This window comes from Styela clava, chromosome 6 (genome assembly GCF_964204865.1).
Source record: "Styela clava chromosome 6, kaStyClav1.hap1.2, whole genome shotgun sequence".
NCBI lineage: Eukaryota > Metazoa > Chordata > Ascidiacea > Stolidobranchia > Styelidae > Styela > Styela clava.
Window position 1 is genome coordinate 4,149,330 of NC_135255.1, and position 23,130 is coordinate 4,172,459.

At 35.8% G+C, this 23,130-nt stretch overlaps 1 protein-coding gene across 1 annotated transcript; it reads right to left on the bottom strand.

Moving 5' to 3' along the window:
* Window positions 1-1,075: 1,075 nt before the first annotated feature.
* Window positions 1,076-21,532, bottom strand: LOC120331624 (protein unc-93 homolog A-like). The gene is made up of 12 exons (XM_078113893.1): window positions 20,513-21,532; window positions 17,085-20,125; window positions 16,745-16,830; window positions 8,211-8,416; window positions 6,852-6,927; window positions 6,467-6,540; window positions 6,098-6,279; window positions 4,418-4,873; window positions 3,211-3,381; window positions 2,554-2,788; window positions 1,686-1,954; window positions 1,076-1,292 (listed from the first exon to the last, which is right to left on the bottom strand). Exons 2-11 carry the CDS (start codon window positions 17,094-17,096, stop codon window positions 1,884-1,886), a joined length of 1,569 nt encoding a protein of 522 aa, XP_077970019.1. The 5' UTR covers window positions 17,097-20,125; window positions 20,513-21,532; the 3' UTR covers window positions 1,076-1,292; window positions 1,686-1,883.
* Window positions 21,533-23,130: the final 1,598 nt, after the last annotated feature.

Sequence of the window (23,130 nt, forward strand, 5' to 3'; positions counted from 1 at the left end):
CAAAAATCCGAATCCAATCCATTTTATAATCGTGCAGTTTAGCCGTAAGTCGACGCAAAGGCGAGTTACTAGATACGTCAAATTAAAATTGCAAGACAATTAAAATGCTCGCATCCGCCATGGATTAAATATTTCACGCAACAGATTGAACAGAAAAATCATTATCCGCTGAAAAAGTCGGCTATCTCAACGGGTGGCATAATCGCGCGCCTGTTTCAGAAGCCGTTGCACGGGAATTTTCGATTCCGATTCTTTGCAGTTGATTCTGTTTATTTTTATGATATCTCAAAGTAGAAGACGCACATCAAATACTAAAAGACATTTAACAACAGAATCGGGTTTTACTAAAATACTTCCATATGTCCGGAGTAGGCTGCATATATCTTGCAGTCGATAATGAAAATATCAGGATCTGTGAATAACTTTGAGCCATGCCAGAATAAGATCAAGCTTAATAACTATTGTGACGTAACAAGCTAAATTATGTCTTGTCACGTCAAACGTCACTCTTCGGGTAACCGGTTAATTTCAGCCGATTACACTTTTAAGTGTTTTCCCGAGAAATTCCCAGCCCTACTATGTACACTTACATTCAAAATTACACAATTATGATCGATAGATTTATATAAAAACATTGTAACATCTAAGAAGGAACAAGCTACTTGGAAATATTCCCCAATGGTCATGTAACTGGCTATAAAAAGACTATGTAAATTAAATGGGTAGCAAAGCAAAAAATGCTTTTCATAACAAATGAACAGCCAGAATCGTAAAATAATGATTGTAGGCCTGCCATACAACATTTATTGCAGGATGGCAAAGACTGTTTCTGATGCAGATATATTTGATATTTCCGTATTTGATATATATTTCATTTTTTCAAATGAAATGGAATATTATGCTGCTTTGATTGGTGCGCAATGCCTATGGTATATTAAGTTACGTGAGTGTGCTTTTTATGCATTTTGAAATAATACAGCTCAAAGTTGCATAGATTCCATCTATTTTAGAATAGTTCTTCTGAGTCCATCTATCCAATGGGCTCTACATTTGATTAAAATATATTTCTTAGATGCCCCATCGTGGGTGGACGTTTTCATAATTTGAAGCTGGCAAATTAGAAGTTTATAGTTCAGACAAAAAGTTTTGTATTTATGCTCAATTTTTACAAGAACTCCACCACGTCGGAATACACTTTTTACTTCAGATAATTATGCGGAGTAATATTTCTAGATAGGCTATATATGTCCAATTTCTCTACCTCCCTCTTCTGTGTAAACATTCGGCGAATCCTGTACACCAAACGAAAAACATTTTTTTAGTTGCAATACGCATTAAAATGCTGCTTCCATTCACTCTTTGTTGATTGCTGTGGACTCGTGTAAAGTTCCATTCAAATCAGAGACGCTTGAAAATCGACTCAAATAAATTTCTTGTTATTGTATACCTATCTAGTATATTATGAGAAACAAACAATTTGATATTTTCTAAGCATTAAATAGTATAATTACCACAAAGCAACACCGACAATGCTAATAAAATGCAGTGAGCGTATATCTTGGTACTGACGCATAGTAAAGGACTCCAACAAAAACTTATTGCAATTCCCAAAGTCATCCACAAATTCCAGACACTGAAAGAAATTTCTTGATTATCCGGGAAATAATCGGTGTACATACTCGTACCTGTTGTGAAGACAAGTGAAGTTATTTTCTGGTGTTTTACAAGAAAGTAAATATTGCTTAGTCCTCGACTCTCATGTTTCTCGAGTGGTAACAGAACCCCTAAAAGCGCCTGAAGCTTGAATTTTCGGCGTATAGACTGTCGCTATCCGTCTTTATTCACAAGATGATTGAATTGCTTGATAAATTCCCGCCAATATATCAAGTGTTCATAGTCTCATTCTCGTGAAACAAGCCAGCAAATTTGTATATATATGCATCATGAAATGCATCTGAAAACAAATAACTGCTGACTAACTAATCTCATACCCGACATGGACTGGTGAACGGACGACAAGTCGTGGTTCGCCATATACTTAAGCCATCCTATCGAATTTCCTCTCTCCTCAAATAAATATGTAAATCCTATCCGGTATAGACTTATTGCACATGAAGCGGATTTGTCGATCAACATAATATGTTGTTTGAAAAAAATCGAAAGTCAGGGGGGGTTCGGTCGCTCCCATTTTCTTGTCTCCAAAAGTATGATAAAATGTCAAATACTTTGATGAATTTATTCTATAAAAGTTTGCAAAGCGTAGCCGCCAAATTCTATATTTTGAACTTTTTTTCGTTGGTTTATAGGATTTTGTATGTGGACGGCCGCATTATTTTTCCACGACGGCCGCAGGTTGTGCACCGTTGCTCTGGACCAATCGTTTTCAGATTATCAGTAATTAAATAAAAAACGTAAAAAGCTATTGATTTTAAGATCTTAAGGTTTCCTGGCCTTCATAAAGCTTGCCACAAGAAAAATAATTGTGCCACTACATGATCGAGGTATGTACATTGTGTAATTTTGGATTGTTAAAAAAAACTACAGATTACTTACCAATGATGTTGTTCTTCCAGCAAGCATCAGTCAGTCCAAAAACCACGAAGATTAGGTACACTAACCCTGTTGTGTTTTCCTGTGGTTTCCACCACAAACAGAACATGTAATTTGAGATATCAATGACGAACAATATAATCATTATAATGTTTCTTCCAAAAATTCCATTTAACTTCCCTGAAATAACTGATGAAAACGCGCTCGTCATGGACAGCGCCATCAACGACAAACCTGTCTGAAAAAGACAATAAAATCTCATATATTATTTAATCCTGAATTACAAATATTTCGATTTCATATAATATATATAGACATCACATTTATTAAAATATGGGACCGGGTCTGTGGCGTATCTAGGTAAAATGGCGCCCATGGCAAAGTTTGAAGATGCGCCCCCTTGATCATTAACTAACAATTTTTAACGACTGTTATTGAATTGAGATACGTGTACGTTACTATTTACGTAAAAATACGAGTTTCAATTATTTCCAATTTGAAATTATTTATTGAAACATTGTACAATTGAAATATTTCGCCGTTTTTGCGCCCCTGTCCAAACGGCGCCCATGGCACGAGCCATGGCTGCCACACTCTAGATACGCCACTGAACCGGGTTTCAACCCAACCAGCTGACGTCTGGTGGACATAGCGCTTTACCTGTTCAACGCCCAGAACACAGGAAGTGGATGCTCGACCCAATTCACTCAAGTAAAATCCCATTACCAATCCGTTGTAAACGACAATTGGGACGATCAACAACTGCAATTTGTTGAAGTTGTGGCGATAAATTGCTATAAGACTTGACTTTAACGTTGGTTGATTTAAATTCTACAAAATAAAAACGATATAAATATCAGTGGGAGTACAATATTTTTCGAACATATTCGACATAAAATTTTATTCTCTGTTTTAAAATACTATTTGGTACGTATTTATGATTTAAATAGTGCCCATTCTGTAAGCATTTGCTCAAGGCATGGACGCAAACGCTTACTCAGAAGATAAAAAAAAACTCATTTTTGGCGGTTTTGAGTTTTTTATAAAATAGGTATTTATGTAATGCTGCGCACCTGTCTGTTAACTCAGATTTTATTTTAAGAATTCCAAAAGCCATAAAAATTGAGATTACGTATGACATGCAAATTTGTTCAATTGTTTCGTCATAATGAATTATCATTGTTAACGCCGAACTATTGTTACGTCACAAGTGCAAAATAATCTCGGCGAAGGATTTTCGAGTTTTTGCATCTCAGATTCTAGTTTAGCGCTTATAAATTTGAATTTATACTACAGTATAGGAAGGCTGATATTCACTGTCTGCGTCCAATTCACCTTGGTTGGCTACTATATAAGGGTACATTGCTGTTTTATTCTTTATATTTAATCTTAATCTTATTTCGATGGGTGTGCAGAGCGTGTTATAGTAATGAAATATATATTTTTAAACATAAAAAAATAATGTGATTAAATCAGATTAGCAATTTTGGGGATTAGACATCGTAGATACTAAGAATTACATTCGTTTTTAGATTGTTTGGTTTTCAGGACTGGTACATATAGTCAAGTTGCAAAAATTCGTATGTCCCCAAGTCATAGACACATTTCTGCCTAAGTCACAGTGCGCCATTATGACGTCATATGACTGCGTCATACAAATTAACTTAAATCCGACTTCGATCAAAAAATTGAACTATGGCAAATTATTGACTCTCAATGGCATAGCAATATCATTAGGAAGTTTTTTACGGTTTTCTCAAAACTGCTAAAAATGACTTACGCAATTCGGTTATTAGCGTGGCGATATGTAAATTAACAATGAATCATTGACGATCAGGATTTAAATAAACATCGAATTTTTATTCACCTGATGACCGTCCCCATCTCCGACAATAACATCCATCTCGTGAGTAGAATTTTCATACTTCACTTGCGGTCTAGCAGCAGGGAGGAATTTAATATGCAAAAATATTCCAAATATTGTAAGAGCACAAAATAACGACAATAATATGTGCAGGTATGTTTTATCTGCAGGCACGTAATTATTAATAAACATCTCTGTAACTTCGGGTTGCTGGCAGTCTGATCCACAGTTTTGGTATACGCTATTGTCAGTAATATTTCTTGTAGCTGAGAACGTAATATTCATATTTGTGAATGAAGCAGTTGAATTAATTTGCGTGTAATTGTTTAAAAACGACGTGTCATATATTGCAGCTTGAGAAATATTGTCTTGTGAGGTTACATTGATTGCATCACTTGTGATTACCATGCCATGTTTTCCACCATAGAGAAAGCCATAACTAACAGCTGTACCGAATACCTGTAAAAATACAAGTTTCAACTAGATATCTATCATAAATTGAATTACTTTATTAAATTTAGAATATTGAATCCCCATCTTATTTAAGGTATATATACCATTAAAACAGACATTGGATACGAAGTCCTATGGATCGTTTTGCTAAATCGTAATTGTTACTTATCGATCTTAAGATCGGTAAGTATATTGATAGGTATTTGTCTGTATGTATGTCTGTCTGTGTGTCTGTCTGTTAGATGCACGCGATATCTCACGAAAGCGAGATTGAATCTGCTCCAGATTTTGCATGTGCATTCATCTTATCTCGGACCAGAAGCCTATTGATTTTGGGCGAATTATGTCGTATAATTAGCGAGTTATCAATCAATTATTGATATAGTGATCTAGATTTTTGTAAAGCGAGAGAATTTTGAAACCCGCCGAGTGTGTGTGTGCGATGCGCAAGAAACCCGCCGAGTGTGTGTGTGCGATGCGCAGTGCGCAAGTTACAAGAGCGGATGAATCGAAACTGCAGTTTCTGTTTTGGGGGATCCCCTAACTATCGATCGATAAGTCTTCGGTTTCCAACCGATATTCTCGTTGTTGTTGTTTGTCTACTTGGAGTGATTGGGGTTGTTATTGTTGTGTAATAAGCGCTTTTCTTCTAATGTACCGATCGATTTCAAATTTTCACTAATAAATGCTATTACTTTTTTTAATTTTGTTTGATCGTCGTGCGGTTCGATATTGCAGCCCAAATTTTGGTGTTTAATTTTAATTCGTGGGGTGGCGTTTTATGAAAGATGGAAAAACTTCATTCCTCTTCCGCGGGTCTTTTTTGCAAACTAGGTGCTCAGCTACCGGTGTTCATATATTACAGCATTGTTGTTTTGTTTTTCAATAGTTTTATGAAAGTTATACATCTGCATACTATTGCAGCTATGGAATTTTTTTTGTTTTACGGATATTTGAACTCATACTGACCCTAACCCACAGGTTTTAGCACCCGCATATAGATTGAACCCGCGGATATACACATGGGTTCAACTGTACGGTCACCCTCCCCAGAATACTTCTTACCGTCCATGCAACTAAATCAAACCCCCTTTTTTGTAAACTTGGTGCTCAGCTACCGGTGTTCATATATTATAGCATTGTTGTTTTGTTTTTCAATAGTTTTATGAAAGTTGAAATATGTGTTCGAAATTCTGGCTTGAATTGCATTTAAAATAAAAATTCACTCACTAGTCCAGCGTAATGGAATCCAAAAAATATTCCAGTGTATTTTTTAATATATTCAGCACGGTGTTTCCCTCCATGATGACCATGCTCTATTCCGAAGTATGTGCTGAATATAGGTAATGTAGTCCATATTAATCCTTCGCCCAATCCAACGACAGCGCCGGCAAGTATCATGATAAATTTGACTAGATAAAACAAAATAACGTAAAATGTTACAAGAACCTCGAATATATATGTACTAATTCAACTTTATTGGTTTTTGATTAACGAACTTTTTCGGATTGTATAGGCATCCAAAAATGCCTCCATAACTCGACAAAGTTAACAGCATTTCGATCATAACGTAATATGTCAAATTTTAAAATTACCTACCGGGATAAAAATTCGCGGCAATGTACAACAGATTAGCGACTTCACCGGCCACGATCGCCCATTTACATCCAAATCTGGAATGAATGATTGATATATATTTTCAAAAAATAAGCAATCTAGGTAACACAATGCCCAATTATATATAATTCATAAGTTTCAAAATCTGAAATTGATTTTTGAATCCAGATGCCTAACATCCTACTCACATAGCCCAACCCGATGAGCCAACCATTACTATTCAAAAACATTCCCTCGTTCCCATACCCTTTAAAACTTGCAAACATTTATGGGTAAATGGTAAATGTTTATATTAGTTACTTATGGTGGTATTTCTGAATTATCTGATTGCTGTCAAATTTTGTATAGTTATATAGAAAACACGTACCTTCGTATAACGACAGGTGTCACGAACAAAGCTGTTAATACCGATACAACGTAGCCTACGCCAAGGGTGATAGTACCTGAAAAATTTACATATTTCTAAACTTGTATGATTCATACGTTACGAATGTTTTGTATAAAATACTTTGACTGCGTTGTGAACCCATTGGTCGTTTTTGTTACATATTTTCTGTTTGAGGTGTTAACGTTGTTATTGTTGGGACGACAATTGCTTATTTTCAAATAACTGCTTTTAAATATATAATAGATAAATCTGTAGGAACCTTTTAGAAGCTAGCGCAGCTGACGCAGCTTACCTTTTTCATTTGTTTTCATACCTTCGCTTGGAACAATGTCCCATAAAAGGAGCCTATTAAACGTGAAAAGCAATGATATGTACTATTTTAGAGCAAGAACCGTTCGGCTCGGTATATATATTATAGCTCCCCGAATATGATACATCCATAGTCAGGCGGCCAGCATGAGATCGATTGCTTTTTCATAATTTTCATATTTTTTACTGCGCTGCAAAGTTTTGCTACCTCTGTTATTTCATGACTTTCGAGAATCATTGATACCATATATATATATTGGATTTGAAACGTAGGGGAGATACCAAAATAAAAGAGTTTTAAATCACTTTCACAGCGAGATCTGTACTTGTGGTACTTATGCAAGCAACGTCTTGGATTGAAATTACAATTCACATTTCATAAAGTTTTCACAAGGTTTCGCCCAACCTGACTCCTAATATTCTGAGTTACCAATGATGGGTTCTACTGAGAAAAGGGGACTATTCTGTTAACAGTACTGCTATGCTACGTGATTTATTGCGTCTTTGTTTAGGTTGCGAAGGAATGCAACTATATGAACATACTTAATTCATAGTATAATGATATAATGTACCTAATATCATGTTAAACAATAACTGTACACACAGCCTGTACATGAAGAAACGAGGAAAGCGATAGGATATAGCGATATTTAGTTACAGACCTTGTGGAGGACAAGGTCTGTAACTCATAATGAAATGTGACTCATAATGAAATCGTTATCACAAAAACTCTTCCCATAACAAGAATAAAGCAATAAATTTCACTTTGACTAATCATTTTGCTCTCTTAAACAGGACATGTATATATAATAATTAAAATATACTTCTAGATTGGTTTATACCGGTGTTGAATGTATTCAACTGAAGAAATCAAAAGAATTTGAAACTGAAAATTCTGATTTATATTAAACACGAAATTTTCTTGTTACTATTTCAAGTGTATATATATTTTCCGATTGGTGGAAGTTATTAAAAAAAATTTGAAATCATAACAAAACGACTAAAGATATTCATTCAGTGTCTACTTACCGATGCTTTTTTCAATGTTAATACTACTTTGCAACCCGACAACTGACACAAATGGTCCAATTCGAAGGAAATATCCCAATGCATATATATAAAATGCAACAGAATTTTTCCGTATATTCACGTGCTTTTCTGACATCTTCATGACCTCTGCTACCCAACTGATTAAAACACATTCGTTCGTTCGCTTGTAGATTGAGTTTACAGCCCTGTCGTAGATATAAGAGCAAATAATAATACTGTCAATAACATCGGAGCTTATCAACAACAGGAGAAATTACAATCATTACGGGACTAATTCGTCTAAACTCTATGAGCAAACGTTCACTATTTCATAAATTATGTATATATATGGGGTGACAAAAAACAGAAACCATAGATTTCTGAAGTATTTCTACAAAAATGAAGAAAATTCTACACTTTAACTTATGTTTGTGCGTGATTGTACCCAAAGGTTTAAGTAATCTAGGACGTTTCGCACAAAATTTATGTTTTCCATAATATGTTCCAATATTTTAGAACTAAAGCCTTTTCATTTAAAATAAACTAACTGCTGAGCATGATAGATTCCACTTTATCAGATAAGCTGTCCTAACTTTTAATCACATGAACTCATGATGTAGGCCGAATGAATAAATAAAACGCAATTGGCTTCTCTGCAATCAAACTCTACTGCTTTTATTTGCGGAAGTGTAGCTCTTGCATTGGCCAACTGAATTATCGATGGAGGTTTGTGTCGTCCTTGCAACAACAGTCATTTCTGACAGTTCCAGCAGGATGCATGTAAGTTGATACTCCAAAACTATATATATAATTTCATTCCATTGCCGAAGCCAATCGTTTTGATATATTTTTACACTCGTTTTTCAATTTAATCATACATTCTCATTCACAATGACTATTTCTAAATACAATGTCTGTTGTGTCGGCGATAGTCCCAATCACAACGCAAGCTTTTAGCCTCTGTGTGCGTATTACCACGCTGAAAAATCTCCTACGACATCGCTTTTAATTAAACAATAATTTCAGTTATTAATTTAAACATTGCGAAATATGTTTGTTCATTTTGCAATTTATATTTCAAATTCTTATATAAAATAAATCTGTCTTTTGCGTCTTGCTAAACCTCCCATTGGTTTTGGTTTTGTTTTTATCAATTGTAAAAAGCATCCCGAGGGCTTGTTCTAAATCAATTTTTTCTCTATCTTTCGTATTTTCTTTCGAAAAAGCCCCTGCATCGCCGAAACTAAGGCCAAACAGTGCGTTTCCGCAGCACGCAGTCGACTGCGTTTATCAACCACGTTTGTTGCACGTTGTGCTACAGCTCTAGAGGGCGTCTACGGGCAAAGTCATCGATACCTGTGACGCTTTGAAGGGTATTTTCAACAAGTACGATTGGGCAAGTTTTTACATCCATTTTCTTGCTTTAAGTCTATTTATTACCAAAGAAACATAGGAAGGCAAAATAGGTAGAAAAACTTGATTTAAAACAATTGTCAGGCATGGAGAATTTACACGCGGTAACGACAAACTTTCAGTAATTTACTTTAAAATAATCCGAAGTGGGTAAATCTAGTACTGCTACAGGTGCTTTCTGAAGATCGCATAATACGTTAAAATATATAATTCACGTCGTTAATCGGCTACCGGGATAAATAAATAAGTCAATGACCTAAACCAGGGTGGTCCAAGGTTGTCGGCATCGCGGGCCACACTATTATTTTTGTATTGCCAAGAATATGTAAACAGTGTAATAGAAAACGAACACTTTTATTGTTTAAACACATTGATCAATATTCATCAAACTAAGAAACGCAAACCACACCAAAAAACTCTCTGAAACGTGCAAAAATCTTACTATACTATATCTAGCGTAGGACTTCAAACTCTTCATAAGGGAGAAAGGGTAATAAAGCGAAAATGTTTAGATTGCCACCGACACAACTTGCAGACATATTAAAGCAAGCATTGTGGTATTTCCCCGCCCATATCTAGTCAAAAATTTGTTTGAATTAGTCAGCTTTCTTTTTAAACTCATGTTTACAAAATAACCTACAAATAACTGCAGATTGATTGATTACCAAATGTGAGGTACAGAAGGGTAATTACTAAATTTTTTGACATATAGGCAGCATTTTTTGTAATACTGTTTAGACAGGTTGCAAAAAAACACCCGGCAGAAATTATATTGATCGGCCATTACATTAATATTTAGTTATCAGACATAACCAAACTAGGCTAATAGGTTCCTCATTCGATATTTAGTGTTTTATGAAGCCTATTTTGTTAGCATATATTCCCGACAAGAAAAGGAAGCCAGTCTACAATTTAGACTGGCCAAGCAAACTATACAACTGCGCTAGTAGTCTCATCTAGCCATAACACAAGTCAATTTAGTAACATTAGTAATGTAGCAATATGGAAAAATATTTTTCTGGTTCTTTTTATGACGAAACAACACCAAATTTGATTTTTTGTTTCCCCGAATATTGCGACGCGGGCCACAGATAATGAGTCGGCGGACCACTTGTGGCCCGCGGGCCTAAGTTTGGACCACCCTGACCTAAACGAAATGCAGGTCTAACTCTCTACTAAAGATTATATTGAAAAGGTTTAATCTGGCTCTGGTATTCATAAATCTGAATCCTTGAGAAAATTACACTAATTACATTGGTCGTTCTAAGTGGAATTCGAGGAACGCTGGCTGTAATAGAATGTATCAGGGAGTATTCGTATAAATATTCATGCTCGTATACTTTGTGTACGATTTGCACTTTGTTCAATGTGGCAATTAACCTATAAAGGCTAAATTCTAAAATACCAATTATAGTTTGTTTACTAAACTTTCTTGCTGAAAATTTTAAACTTACTTGTTAGAGATAGGTTGTTAGTAGTTGACAAAGTAATGACAACACATTTGCACCTAGGTACATTTGTACCCATGACATTTTCATGCATATGCATTTGCCCCATGAACATCTTTTCCCGTGGATATTTGAACCTGAATGAAGGGGGGCACAGACATGTTAGCTCGCGAATACCTGTGTTTCTGACAAACTTCAATTCACTAAGTATAGGTATATATTATATATATGGTGTCAATGAATTCATCCATCAGCGTTTAATCAATAACACAAGACAAGAAAGCCGCGCGTCGAGTAGTAATAATAGATAAACGAGATAGCGATCGGAGACCGTCGACTTATCGATCTTCCGCAACAAAAAAACCAAAAACATAATATATATATATATATATATACATTTAATTAATATTTCGCTTATTACACGACATAATCCGTGGGTGCAAATGTCCGCGGGTGCAAACACGCGTAGGTGCAATGTACGTGGATTCAAATGTATTTGAATGCAAATGTACGCGGGTGCAATTGTCCGCGGGTGCAAATACACGTGTGTGCAAATGTCCGTGGGTGCAAATGTCCGAGCGTACAAAAGTATACATGGCAAATGTCCTGGGTGTGATTTATTGGTGCAAATGTACGTGGGTGCAAAGACAAAAAACCGCTAAGAGGACACTCAAAGTAAACTTCACCAATGAAATATTGTTACAAATCAGACGCCTGATCCACTTGACAGGACTCCTAATCACTTGACTGATCTATTATACGAGAGTCTATCAACATCAAACGGTATGCTGAAACAAGTTGAACAACCTTCATAATCACTTCGTATTCGAGCGTATTTAAGCTTTTATTTCTCAGACTTTCACCTTTCGTTAGGAAGCTGAAAAATAGATTAATTCCAGCCATAACTTATAAAGACTGTGCTTTATTGAGTTCAATGGTATTATGTTAGTTGTTATTTATAAAACACGCGCAGGTAAGAACACGATGTTTCGTCAAGGTATGTTTTGTAAATACCGTTTTGCCGGAAGAAAAATAGTATTTCGACAATAGTAACTTTACTGTTCGTGTGAGAGATCATTTTCACAGCAATAATGAATCGATCACGAGAATGGAGGCGGTATCAGAAAGCGCTGTGTGTAGTCAATTAATTGGCATTGATATGACAGTTTTATTAAAGAACCTAAATAGACTGAAACATTAATAAAAAAAATTGTATACCAGTGGTTTTCAAACTTGGTTCGTGATCCATGGCTTATCTTCAATACCTCTTCGCACTTTTCCCATCCTTCTATACAAATACCTAATTTTGCTTGTTTTATTTTTGCCACTGTCAACCCGACATTTTTAATTTAAACTAAAATAGGGATCTGACTGACTGTCAGCACAAGCAGCATAAAAACTAATAAAATTAACACATCAAACTACGTTATATATATAAGTCGGTTCCATTATCTTTGAACCCGCGTACATTTGAACCCGTACATCTGAACCCGTAATTTGAACCCAGGACAATTGCACCTGTATACTATTGCACCTATGGACATTTGCACCTACGGACATTTGAACCCATACATTTCCACCCATGGATTTTAGCACCCGCATATAGATTGAACCCGCGGACATTTGAACCCGTGTACGTTTGCACCCGCGTACATTTGAACCCATGTACATTTGCACCCGCGGACATTTGAACCCGTGTACGTTTGCACCCGCGTACATTTGAACCCATGTACATTTGCACCCGCGGACATTTGAACCCACGAACATTTGCACCCGCGGACATTTGAACCCATGTATATTTCCACCCACAGACATTTGAACCCACGTATATTTGAACCCGCGTACATTTGAACCCACGGACATTTGAACCCGCGTATATTTGAACCAACGTATATTATATTTGAACTCGCTTAATTTGAACCCGCGTACATTTGAACCCACGTACATTTTCACAAAAAATGTTTGCCCCAACGGCAATTTCCAGTCGCAAATAATTTTCATGTTACAGGCGCAATATTCTAAATTTCAACACTGTTTCACTTGTAGTTAGTTTTGGTGTATATGCATTTATCCGCTTCTACGAAGCAAGCATTTTTGAGTGTCATTGTAGTCCGAGGGATAAACGTCTCTTAACGATTTAAACAACATTGTTCTGCCAAAGTCTTTTTTCTTTTGCTGTTTTTTTACATTGACATTTGTAAAACCTTATTTCATTCGTTAGCCGCGATCTCCAAAACAGACGATGACCTAGAAAGCGGTATTTCGTTGAAATACCTGAAACCAGGGCTAATACGGAACAAATATCTCACAGACCAATGAAGTCTTAAATGAGGGTCTTACTAAAACTAGCTTTACAGTAATATTTTTAGTGGTCAACTCCTATAAATTTGTTCTGAAATTATTGCACCGAAAACGCCTACTATGATATCCCGCCCAGCATGAGATTTGGGAGCTCTGTGGCCACTTCATGTTTTCTTGCTAGCATGTTTACAAAATTGTTATATGTATGCATACACGACCACGCTTTACTGTTGAAAATGAGTGTTGTCTCAAATCAGGTTTTGACATTTTCCCTAAAATCAATCTATAAATTGAATACTATTGTCTGTATATAAATAAATAAACTCACAGATTCTTCGTTTCTAAGAAAATATGAAATTAAGATAATGAAACTATGCCATTTTTGTAACAACATGTTCATAGCCAAATGCCAGTTTTATTGAAGTATTGTTTCATTAGAATGTCAGAACAAAACTATACATAGAAATCGTAAGTCATGTAAATATGTTGAATATTCGAAAGTGAAGAAGTTTTAAAATCATTATCGTGGCCAAAAATGTTTTTTGCTGTTTACACTATTTAGAGTGAATCGAACATATTCAGCATATAGGGTCTGTTAAATATGATATTGCAATTTACAAACGACGTCATAGGTTACGGATTACATTTATTTTAATATCTCAATAAAGTTATCACTCACAAATTTGTGTCGAATGGGCGATCAATTTTGAGATAGAGTAGCTATGGACGTTTTACAAAATAGGAATTTATCAATTATGATACAATAGTTAAACAACAAATCAAAGTAATGACGATAAACGAAATTTTACGATATCACGATCAAAATCAAATAGACTGCATTTGAGCTATTGAGTGGAGATACCTCAGCTTGTCGGTTTCAGTTCCATATGAAAAAACTTAACTGTCAACCTAACGGCAAGTTGTACATACTTTGATCTTTGGTGGGCCGTAACTCCTACATGAGCATTTGCCGCAGTCAGTTTGTGGACCGCAATGTCTTTTCGTAGGCCATTCAGCAAACCCCATATATATACTCGGATGTTTGCATCGGAACATTCCTTGTAAGGCGTTGTGAAATCCTTCTACAGCGTTTGTTGTTCTTGGGGCCGAAGGCACCATTTCAATCTCTTTGGCATAGTTCCACAATCGAGGGGGAAATCTTGTTTCTCTTGGACGTGAACCCACTTGAGGTCCACGAATGTAGGTAGATTCAAAATATTGCAAAAGTTGATTGCATTCGGGCAAATCTTCAAAGGTGTCGCAAAGCAAGGGGAAGACTTCGGCAACCTCGTTAATGGGAACAAAAGCCAGAGCTGCCAAACTTCTAATTTTCAGATTGAAAGAAGGTAAACATTCAAACTTCTCTTTTAATCCGATAGAACCAACTTTTCGAAATAGCTTGTGACAGGTGAAAATAACATTCTTTAAAATCGGCCAGAGGAAAATGTGCATGGAATGCATTGATAGCTGCTATTTCAAAATCAACAATGATTTTGGTGGGGTTAGCATTTGGGAAAATGATTTTCAACGCTTCCAACTTCTGAACGTATGTTTCTTGTCGCTTGTCTCGTAATAGGAAATATACGCATGGTGGATAGGATGCGCCCACTTTACAGTGAATTGTATACAACTGGAAGAAAATATCGGGCACCACATCAAATGTACCGTCGCCAAGATATGGGTCACTATCTAGATGTGCAAGTAGTGATCGATCTCCAATGGCCATTATCCGATGACGATCCTCCGAGCCAGTGTCATGCAAAATGATATCTAAATATTCGCTCGGAATATCAAAGCTTGCACTTGTAGGATTCGTACGTGAACAATTTTTCTGTCGCCTTACTCTGCGTATATTGGCCTCCAGAGTCGACTTGCCTGGCAAGCGCATTACTACATCTGTTGATCTATTATTCAATACTTCACCTAAAATATATCTTGTCGATGTATTTGATGGTGTTGATGCTGCTTCTTTTAATGTTGCACGGATGATCCCAACTTCAGTCTTAATGCTGTCGCCAGAATGACTGTGATATCCTAGTTCTTTTATTACATTTTCACCGATTGTAACAACAGTCGATTTACATCGAAATTTCCTAAACTGACGGCAGCGCCAATGAGTAGCATCTGAAACCCGATCATTTCGCTTACAATATTCGTGGCCTTTGTAAATCAGTAAGTCGTTTCCTCTTGTGGTCTTGGAAAATGTAGGCGCCATGTTTCCAACTTATTTTCGCAAAGGGACTTGTCATCTTCGCAGCTGCAACGTCCTAAAGAAACAGTTTGGAATTGTCTGCGAGGGGAAAAGGGCATTGATGCGAGGAAAAACTTTGCGCGGGATCGAACTAACACATCAATTAAAATCCTTGCTCGCGCTCTTCAAGAGTCGTCGACCGTTCAAAGCACAAATCATACTCCCCAATTTTGGCTCGCATTCTACAGCGGAACATTTTGTCCATTGAGTCTTATGATATCGACAATTGCGATGTCAATGACAGACGGAGTATAATATAAATATATAATATAATTTAAATATATAGAAAATAGTTGTAATAAAGCCTTCGAGTATATAACCGAGAATTCCATGGTGTTTTCGCAACGTATGCATTTGGACAAAAAATCCTAAGTGTACCTTCCAATCCTATATACTATAGTATATAGCATGGAAGGATAAGGGTGTATATGTAAAGACGCATATATCCGTAAATGCAAATGCCCATGGGTGTAGATGTTCATGGGTGCAAATGTCTGTGGGTACAATTGTACGCGGGTGTAAATGTATGTAGGTTCAAATGTACGCGGGTTCAAATGTACGTGGGTTCAAATGTCCGTGGGTGCAATTGTATATGGGTTCAAATGTCCGCGGGTGCAAATGTTCGTGGGTTCAAATGTACATGGGTTCAAATGTCCGCGGGTGCAAATGTACATGGGTTCAAATGTACGCGGGTGCAAACGTCCACGGGTTCAAATGTCCGCGGGTGCAAATGTACATGGGTTCAAATGTACGCGGGTGCAAACGTACACGGGTTCAAATGTCCGCGGGTTCAATCTATATGCGGGTGCTAAAATCCATGGGTGGAAATGTATGGGTTCAAATGTCCGTAGGTGCAAATGTCCATAGGTGCAATAGTATACAGGTGCAATTGTCCTGGGTTCAAATTACGGGTTCAGATGTACGGGTTCAAATGTACGTAGGTTCAAATGTGCTGTCACCATATAAGTCTGATGTTAGTACCCAGCTGTCCCCGCAAATCACTTTTTCACAATAGCTGGCCTTCCACGTTATTTCGCAAGTTAATCAACTTCGGCTTGTATCATTTCCCATCCGAGAATAAGCCGTTAGTAAAGTTAAACCATTGATCGAGTGTACTTAACCTCAGTTTTGTCATGGTTGGCTTGCTACGCTTGATTACGAATGCACTCTCTCCATCCGAGATTCTGTAGGTATCTATCTTCCTTGTCTGTAAATGAAGAAAGCATGCAGATATGTCACCACAATTTTTAATTGCAATAATCTTATGATAATCGTTTTTTTATAGGTTAATTCAAATTTTGACTCTCATGAACGAAAAAGTTTGTAATAATACGATTATCCAACCAAACATTTCAAGTTCTACAAAATGACAATTTTCGAACCTCAAAAATTCGCAAAAACCATTCTCATTTGGTGAGTTAGATATTTCATTATCATGGACTTGTTTGCTAAATAACATACGTTTTGCTTCATCGATGTAAATATTTTTGGTTGACATATTCTTCCAAATAAAAAACAGGCTTTTCATCGATCTAAATTCCCATTTGAGGAATTTTAGTATTAGAAAGTCTTAGTCCTTTTCTAAATATTTAAAAATATTAGGTAAATAACCAATCTATCCTTGAAATATCTACGCCGATTACGATCGGAGATCGGGAAAAAGACGTTGAAAATTGTGAACTGACACAAACCACAAATGAAAAATATACATGTCAAGATATAATGAAATTCGAAAATATGGGACGAAATGATATAAAGAATGGGAAGCATTAGGATAAGAGTATATTTAGTAAAAAATCGGCGTTTTGTTATTTTGAAATTTGATTTCGACGGCTAAAACTGATCTTTCAATGCAATATACTTCGTCACACTGAACCTTACTCATCGGTCATGTTACCTATGTTGTTGAGAATGTGTGTTGGCCTATTTTGAATCTCCCTCGTCGGGTATAAGTATAAAAAAGCGCTTTATAAGTTCGCTTGTTGCGATGGGTTGAGAATGCCATCTTTGGGATTCAAAAAGTAAAAAATAGCATTTGTTTAGTACAAAATATTTATCGCGAACTCGTGTTCAACGACTATATTGATGAGCTCATTCATGAATCGCGCTGGCTGATGACGATACATACTATAAAATATAAATGTTTGAACGAGTGTCTCATTTGAATCTTTTTTTAAGGTATTTCAATGTTAATTAATAAAATCTATCTAAACGAAATAGTTTGTCTCCTTCCATTTTCAATTATTATGAACCGAACAAAATTTGAAACTTAATATTCACCTTTGTCGCATAATTAATTTACCATAAAGATTAGTTGCAATTTGCGATTCGAGTAAACATTCAAAGTCTTATTATAAGCAATTCTTAAAAACTAAGAGTCGAATTAATATCGACAAAGAAGGAAAGAAGAACTATACCTTAGTAACAGAGGTAGTACGAAGAATACCCAGCAGAAAATATAAAAATCTGTGCGTAACTAAATAAAACAAACAGATGAATAATAATTTTACATTTATCGACTTTCTGGGTCATACATTTATGCTTCGTTGGTAAAAGCGCGCGCTTCTTTCGTTTCATTTATAAACAGTTCGATATTCTTATATCATCAATTTGACTGATTTAAAATAGATTTTTCATCTTATATCTTAAATTTCAAAAAAGTTCATGTCGTTGATTGTCTGGTATTCGTACCCTTGTTCTATCTTCTTTTGATATTCTTCATTGATTTATCATCTTTCTTGTTGATGCTGTTCAGTTATCGTTGTTGAAGTCTAAACCGTTGAAAATCTTGACTCCAATCAGAAGGTGCTATCAGCTGCCGTATCACAAATTTATAGCTAATATTATATATATTCATTGTTGGTATAGTATAGCTACTAGTTACACGCAAGGCGATCACGACATTGATTCGGACGATACTCTCCCACGAAATACAAGAAATCAACGCTTATATACGTTTGTGCTGCCATAAATTTGTCCTCAGAGACCATTATTTTATATTGAGAGTTATAATGAATTGTATATGAGTTGAGCGATTGATTCTAATTCAAGCTTGTTTCAAAAACGGGCAAAACGTCGATCTAAATCCCGATTTGAAGAATTTTGTAATTAGTATATTTTGGTCTGTTTCTAAATATTTGAAAATGTTAGATAAAATATCCAATCTATCTTTAAAGTATTCGTGTAAAGTGGGAATTGTTTTTATTTTATGCGGAAACACGTTGATATATAAATTTGCATTTTTTGACTGGCGTGAAAATGATCCGCAAAGATATGCTTCTTAGTACGAACGCAGGTATCACTGGTTGACGCCATGGTAACCTATTATATCCTAAAATGAATGTATAAAATGGAAATAAAACTTGCCTAGAACATAATACATATATTGTTTAACAATGTGCATTGTACGCTTTAATAATGCATGGGTGGCCAACCCGCGGCTCGCTCTTGCGCCAGTTTCATGCAGCTCTCATTTCGTCTTCGTTATTTCAAGACAATAATAACTTGCAAACTACGATTCATAACGCTTCAATCAAACATGTTATGAATCAATGTGCATTCCTCTCTTTTGTCGAAGAGACACGGGCGCTTTCATCCACTTTACCACGAAATCGTCGAAGATTACGACACAACCGCATTTTAATAATATATAATTTTTTAGGAATTTTGGCTTTTACCGCTTACATTCAGTGGACTTCGTTAGCGAAACTCGAATTTTTAGAAGTCAACACTGCAGAAATCGTCCGATAATTATAATTAGTATGGTCGCTTTGATGACGTAAAACTGAGACTCATCGCCGTGATTTAGCATGAGGCCGAAGGCATTTTTAGCGTTCTGTGTTCATCACTTTTTCAATATAATATGCTAGTTCTACTGGGCGTTATATTAGGCAAACGCTGTGGTACGTTTGCGAAGGGACTAATATCTTCAAAAATATCGTTGAAATATTATAAATGACTGTAACGTAGCAAACTGAGGTTTCGACATATTTGTAAGTTAGCTATTTCTTTTGTCTGAAATCATATAGAACTTTTTATATACTTTATGTGGGTTTTGTCTGCCTTTTTGATTCTGTAACTACGTTCCTCGTGAATCTCCATTGTTGGATGCCTTGTATTATAAATATTTTGTCATTCCAGGCATTTCATTTTCAAACAGGGCTCTGTATGAGTATCCACCAATATACAAGAACCAACTTTATTTTTCGTATGAACTGAAAAGTTTCGGATGCAGTGGTGGAGTTTCGAATCCCGGCGAGATAGCATCCAAACGCCTCTCTTGTCCGGAAAATTACACATTGGGATTTTTATCTACTTTTTATTCATACTCCAGCATCATTCCACAAATGACCAGTTCGAGGTGTAACAGTTGATGACAGCTGCTGGACTGACGACGAAAAACGTGGGTTTTCAAGAGTCTTGAGGTATCAGAAAGCGTTTCAAGCTACGAGAAATTGCTCCGCCCCCAACATGGCTACGCCCCCGCCTAATAGAAATGTGAGCTGGAAAAGATATAGTATATATACAAATTGAATTGAGAAAATTGGCATACGCGAGTTCAGGATGATATCGACAGACATAAGTAATGATCAGCATCCCATACCGTCTTGTTGCATAAAAATGGTAAATGAATACAATTTTGTAAGGCTACTTCGTCAATACACCGAACCATTACAGGAATTCCACGTTTACCTGGTATTATCATTCACTTGGTAAACTAACCAATTTGTACTGCCCAGCCGTTCGAGTTGCAATTTTTATAATGAATGTTTTTCTGATCTCCAGTGTTGTTAGATCTTCAGCATTATATTCAAATTCAATCATTATTTAATCAATAGCATCTCGCCTTCGTCGTTACTAATTTAATATTCACAGCTACTCATTCTTACCTTACACACAGTTCTCAAATACTAAACGGAACCCAATTCTGTGGTTGATGAAAGCATGAAATGCCTAACTTATATCAGTTCACAGTGAGACTCGATAGCAACGTACCTTGACTGAATAATATATTACACGGTTGAGAAACAAAATAAAGTGGCAAAAACTGACTCTGAATTCTAGAATTTTATAAGATTTCTGAAAAAGTAAATAAAAAATAAAAGTAATGGCTTCTTCTTGTACTGAAGTACTGAAAATTTGAAATTGATGGAAAAGACTCTCCACAGCAACAATAACGATTTTTTCAAACGATCCATATATACATTTCGTATCTACTAATTGTTACGATGTAGAAACTGTTGGTTATTTGGACAACATTTTTGGAACAATTAAATAAAGGTAATGATTGTGAAATACCAGAGTAGTCAAAAACTTCTTTTAATTCCAAAAATCAGTTATGTAACAGGTCATCGTAAATAAGGTAATCACACATTCGTACTAATAGGTCTAGCTCTAGCAAAATTATCATTTATGTAACGCGAAACTTCGTGAGATATTGTGTGTTATAATCAACTTTGTCGATCATATAATTAACTTCGTTTTTCGTAATATTCAATTTTCCTGTGTGTCGTCTACTCGTTTACAATACAACAATTAAAAGGCTGGTGATTTTGTTATTTATTCGTGACTTCTAGGTTAAGCATTGGCCTAACTGAATACGAGGGAACTCCTGTTGCTTGCTGGGTGAAACTTTAATTAACCGAAAGAAGTTCGTCACATGAAAATACAGTATATATATGCCAATCAGTTTCAGATTTACCATTAGGCAAGGTAGGCTGGAGCTTATACAACAATCCTGTACTGTCCACTGTGATGAACTAATAGAAACTGTCGTCATTCCACTTGGTAATTGTATGCCTAGTTTGGATATCCCCATCTAACAATAAGTAACTTTAGTTTTAGTGGTTAATGACTGCAAAGCTAATTTTAGAAACTACATCTTAATGAAATCCCAAATTTAAGCACATGGTACCGCATCTTATTATAGACCCCTTTATTTTTCATTTTTTGTAATTGCCATGTTAAACATGTACTCACCTTCCTCACTTGAAGTCTGTTTATTACGATAAAATGAATATTATAAGCTTCTGCAGCAGTAACAAAGAAAATAATAAAAATAGGACGCCGTTACATGGTTGTAACTCACCATACCGTGAGTATATCTTCATCATCACAGGTTGAAATGTCTGACTCGTCACCGTGCCGGAAATTTATAACTGTTTCCGGATATTTGTTTAATCGAGAGATATTTTGCTATCTGATGTCCGAATATTATTGACGGTTAAGTAACATGAATAATGCATATTCTCATTATTGATTTTGATATTTTTTGTTAAGTGGCGGCTGACATCCCTCAGAGCACATAATTCCACTTTTCATTCACACTTCTTAGCCATCCGTAAAATACTGGAATGGATTTCACTGTCACATCACAAAATACGCAAAACAAATGTGATTATAATGTAATAGAAGATTGCATTTGCTCTATAATGTTAGTAGGGATATATATATATATATATATTGAAGTATATATATATATTATATCAATGCTGTAAACAAATTCAGTTGAAAAGTTTTGAAGGGTGAGGATGGGGCAGTCTGTTAGATGACGATTTTAATGATGACTATTTTTTGCTGTAGCTGTTTTTGCCTTTGGGATTCGGATTTGAAATGCAGGTGTGATTTGGTTCGGGACTGGACACAACGCCAATACTGCACGATTGGCGTCACGTAGGCTATGTACCATCAGACCTTGGAGGAAATGCGATCCACATATTGCTGATTTTGTTGCTTTTTGGTTGGGTGTGGATTTAGTTTTTGCAGTGTATTGAAGGTAACGCCTTTTATGGTGAAATAAACCAGTTTAAATTTCGAGGACTTATTTTACAATACTCGAGCGTAATACGATAGGGTTGGTAACGTGCCACACATATACTGCTAAGAATATGCATATACCGCCAACTCATATTCAGCCAACCAAATATACATATACTGTCAAGTCATATGCATATATAGACAACTCAATATACAAATACAGCCATTAAGGTGATGTACAAATACTGCCAAGTCATATGCATATATTGCCAACTCAATATACAAATACAACCATTGAGTTGATGTACAAATACTGCCAGATCATTTCATAAGAATATACAACTTATGTATATGCGGTTGCATCTACGAATTACATGCACATAACGGGTCGTTCATATAATTAGCGCATTAAGAAAACGTATGAAACTCCAAAGCGGCTAGTGATCGATAAGGTATTAGCATACAGGATTAAGCTTTACTTACATGTTGATTGCGCACAAAAAGACATAAAACTACCAGTTTTCGTAGTACACGATTGCTATATAATAGGTCCCAATCTATGATGTCATAATACCCCACAACAGCCGATCGTTGATAACACGAAAAATGTGCTGGCTGAAAATCTCTTTTGGGAGAACTATTCTTTGGCTATTGGCAATAAACTGTCCACAAAATAATCAAATTAACGCTTGGTGAAAAATATAAAACTGCCGCAGCGCGCAGTTCTTGATAAATGTACAATAGACACTAA

Coding starts and splice junctions, on each gene's coding strand:
- LOC120331624 (XM_078113893.1), bottom strand. Junction 6,541..6,851: donor ACACCTGTCGTTATACGAAG/GTACGTGTTTTC, acceptor CATTCATTCCAG/ATTTGGATGTAAATGGGCGA. Junction 4,874..6,097: donor GATTCCATTACGCTGGACTA/GTGAGTGAATTT, acceptor GTATTTTTACAG/GTATTCGGTACAGCTGTTAG.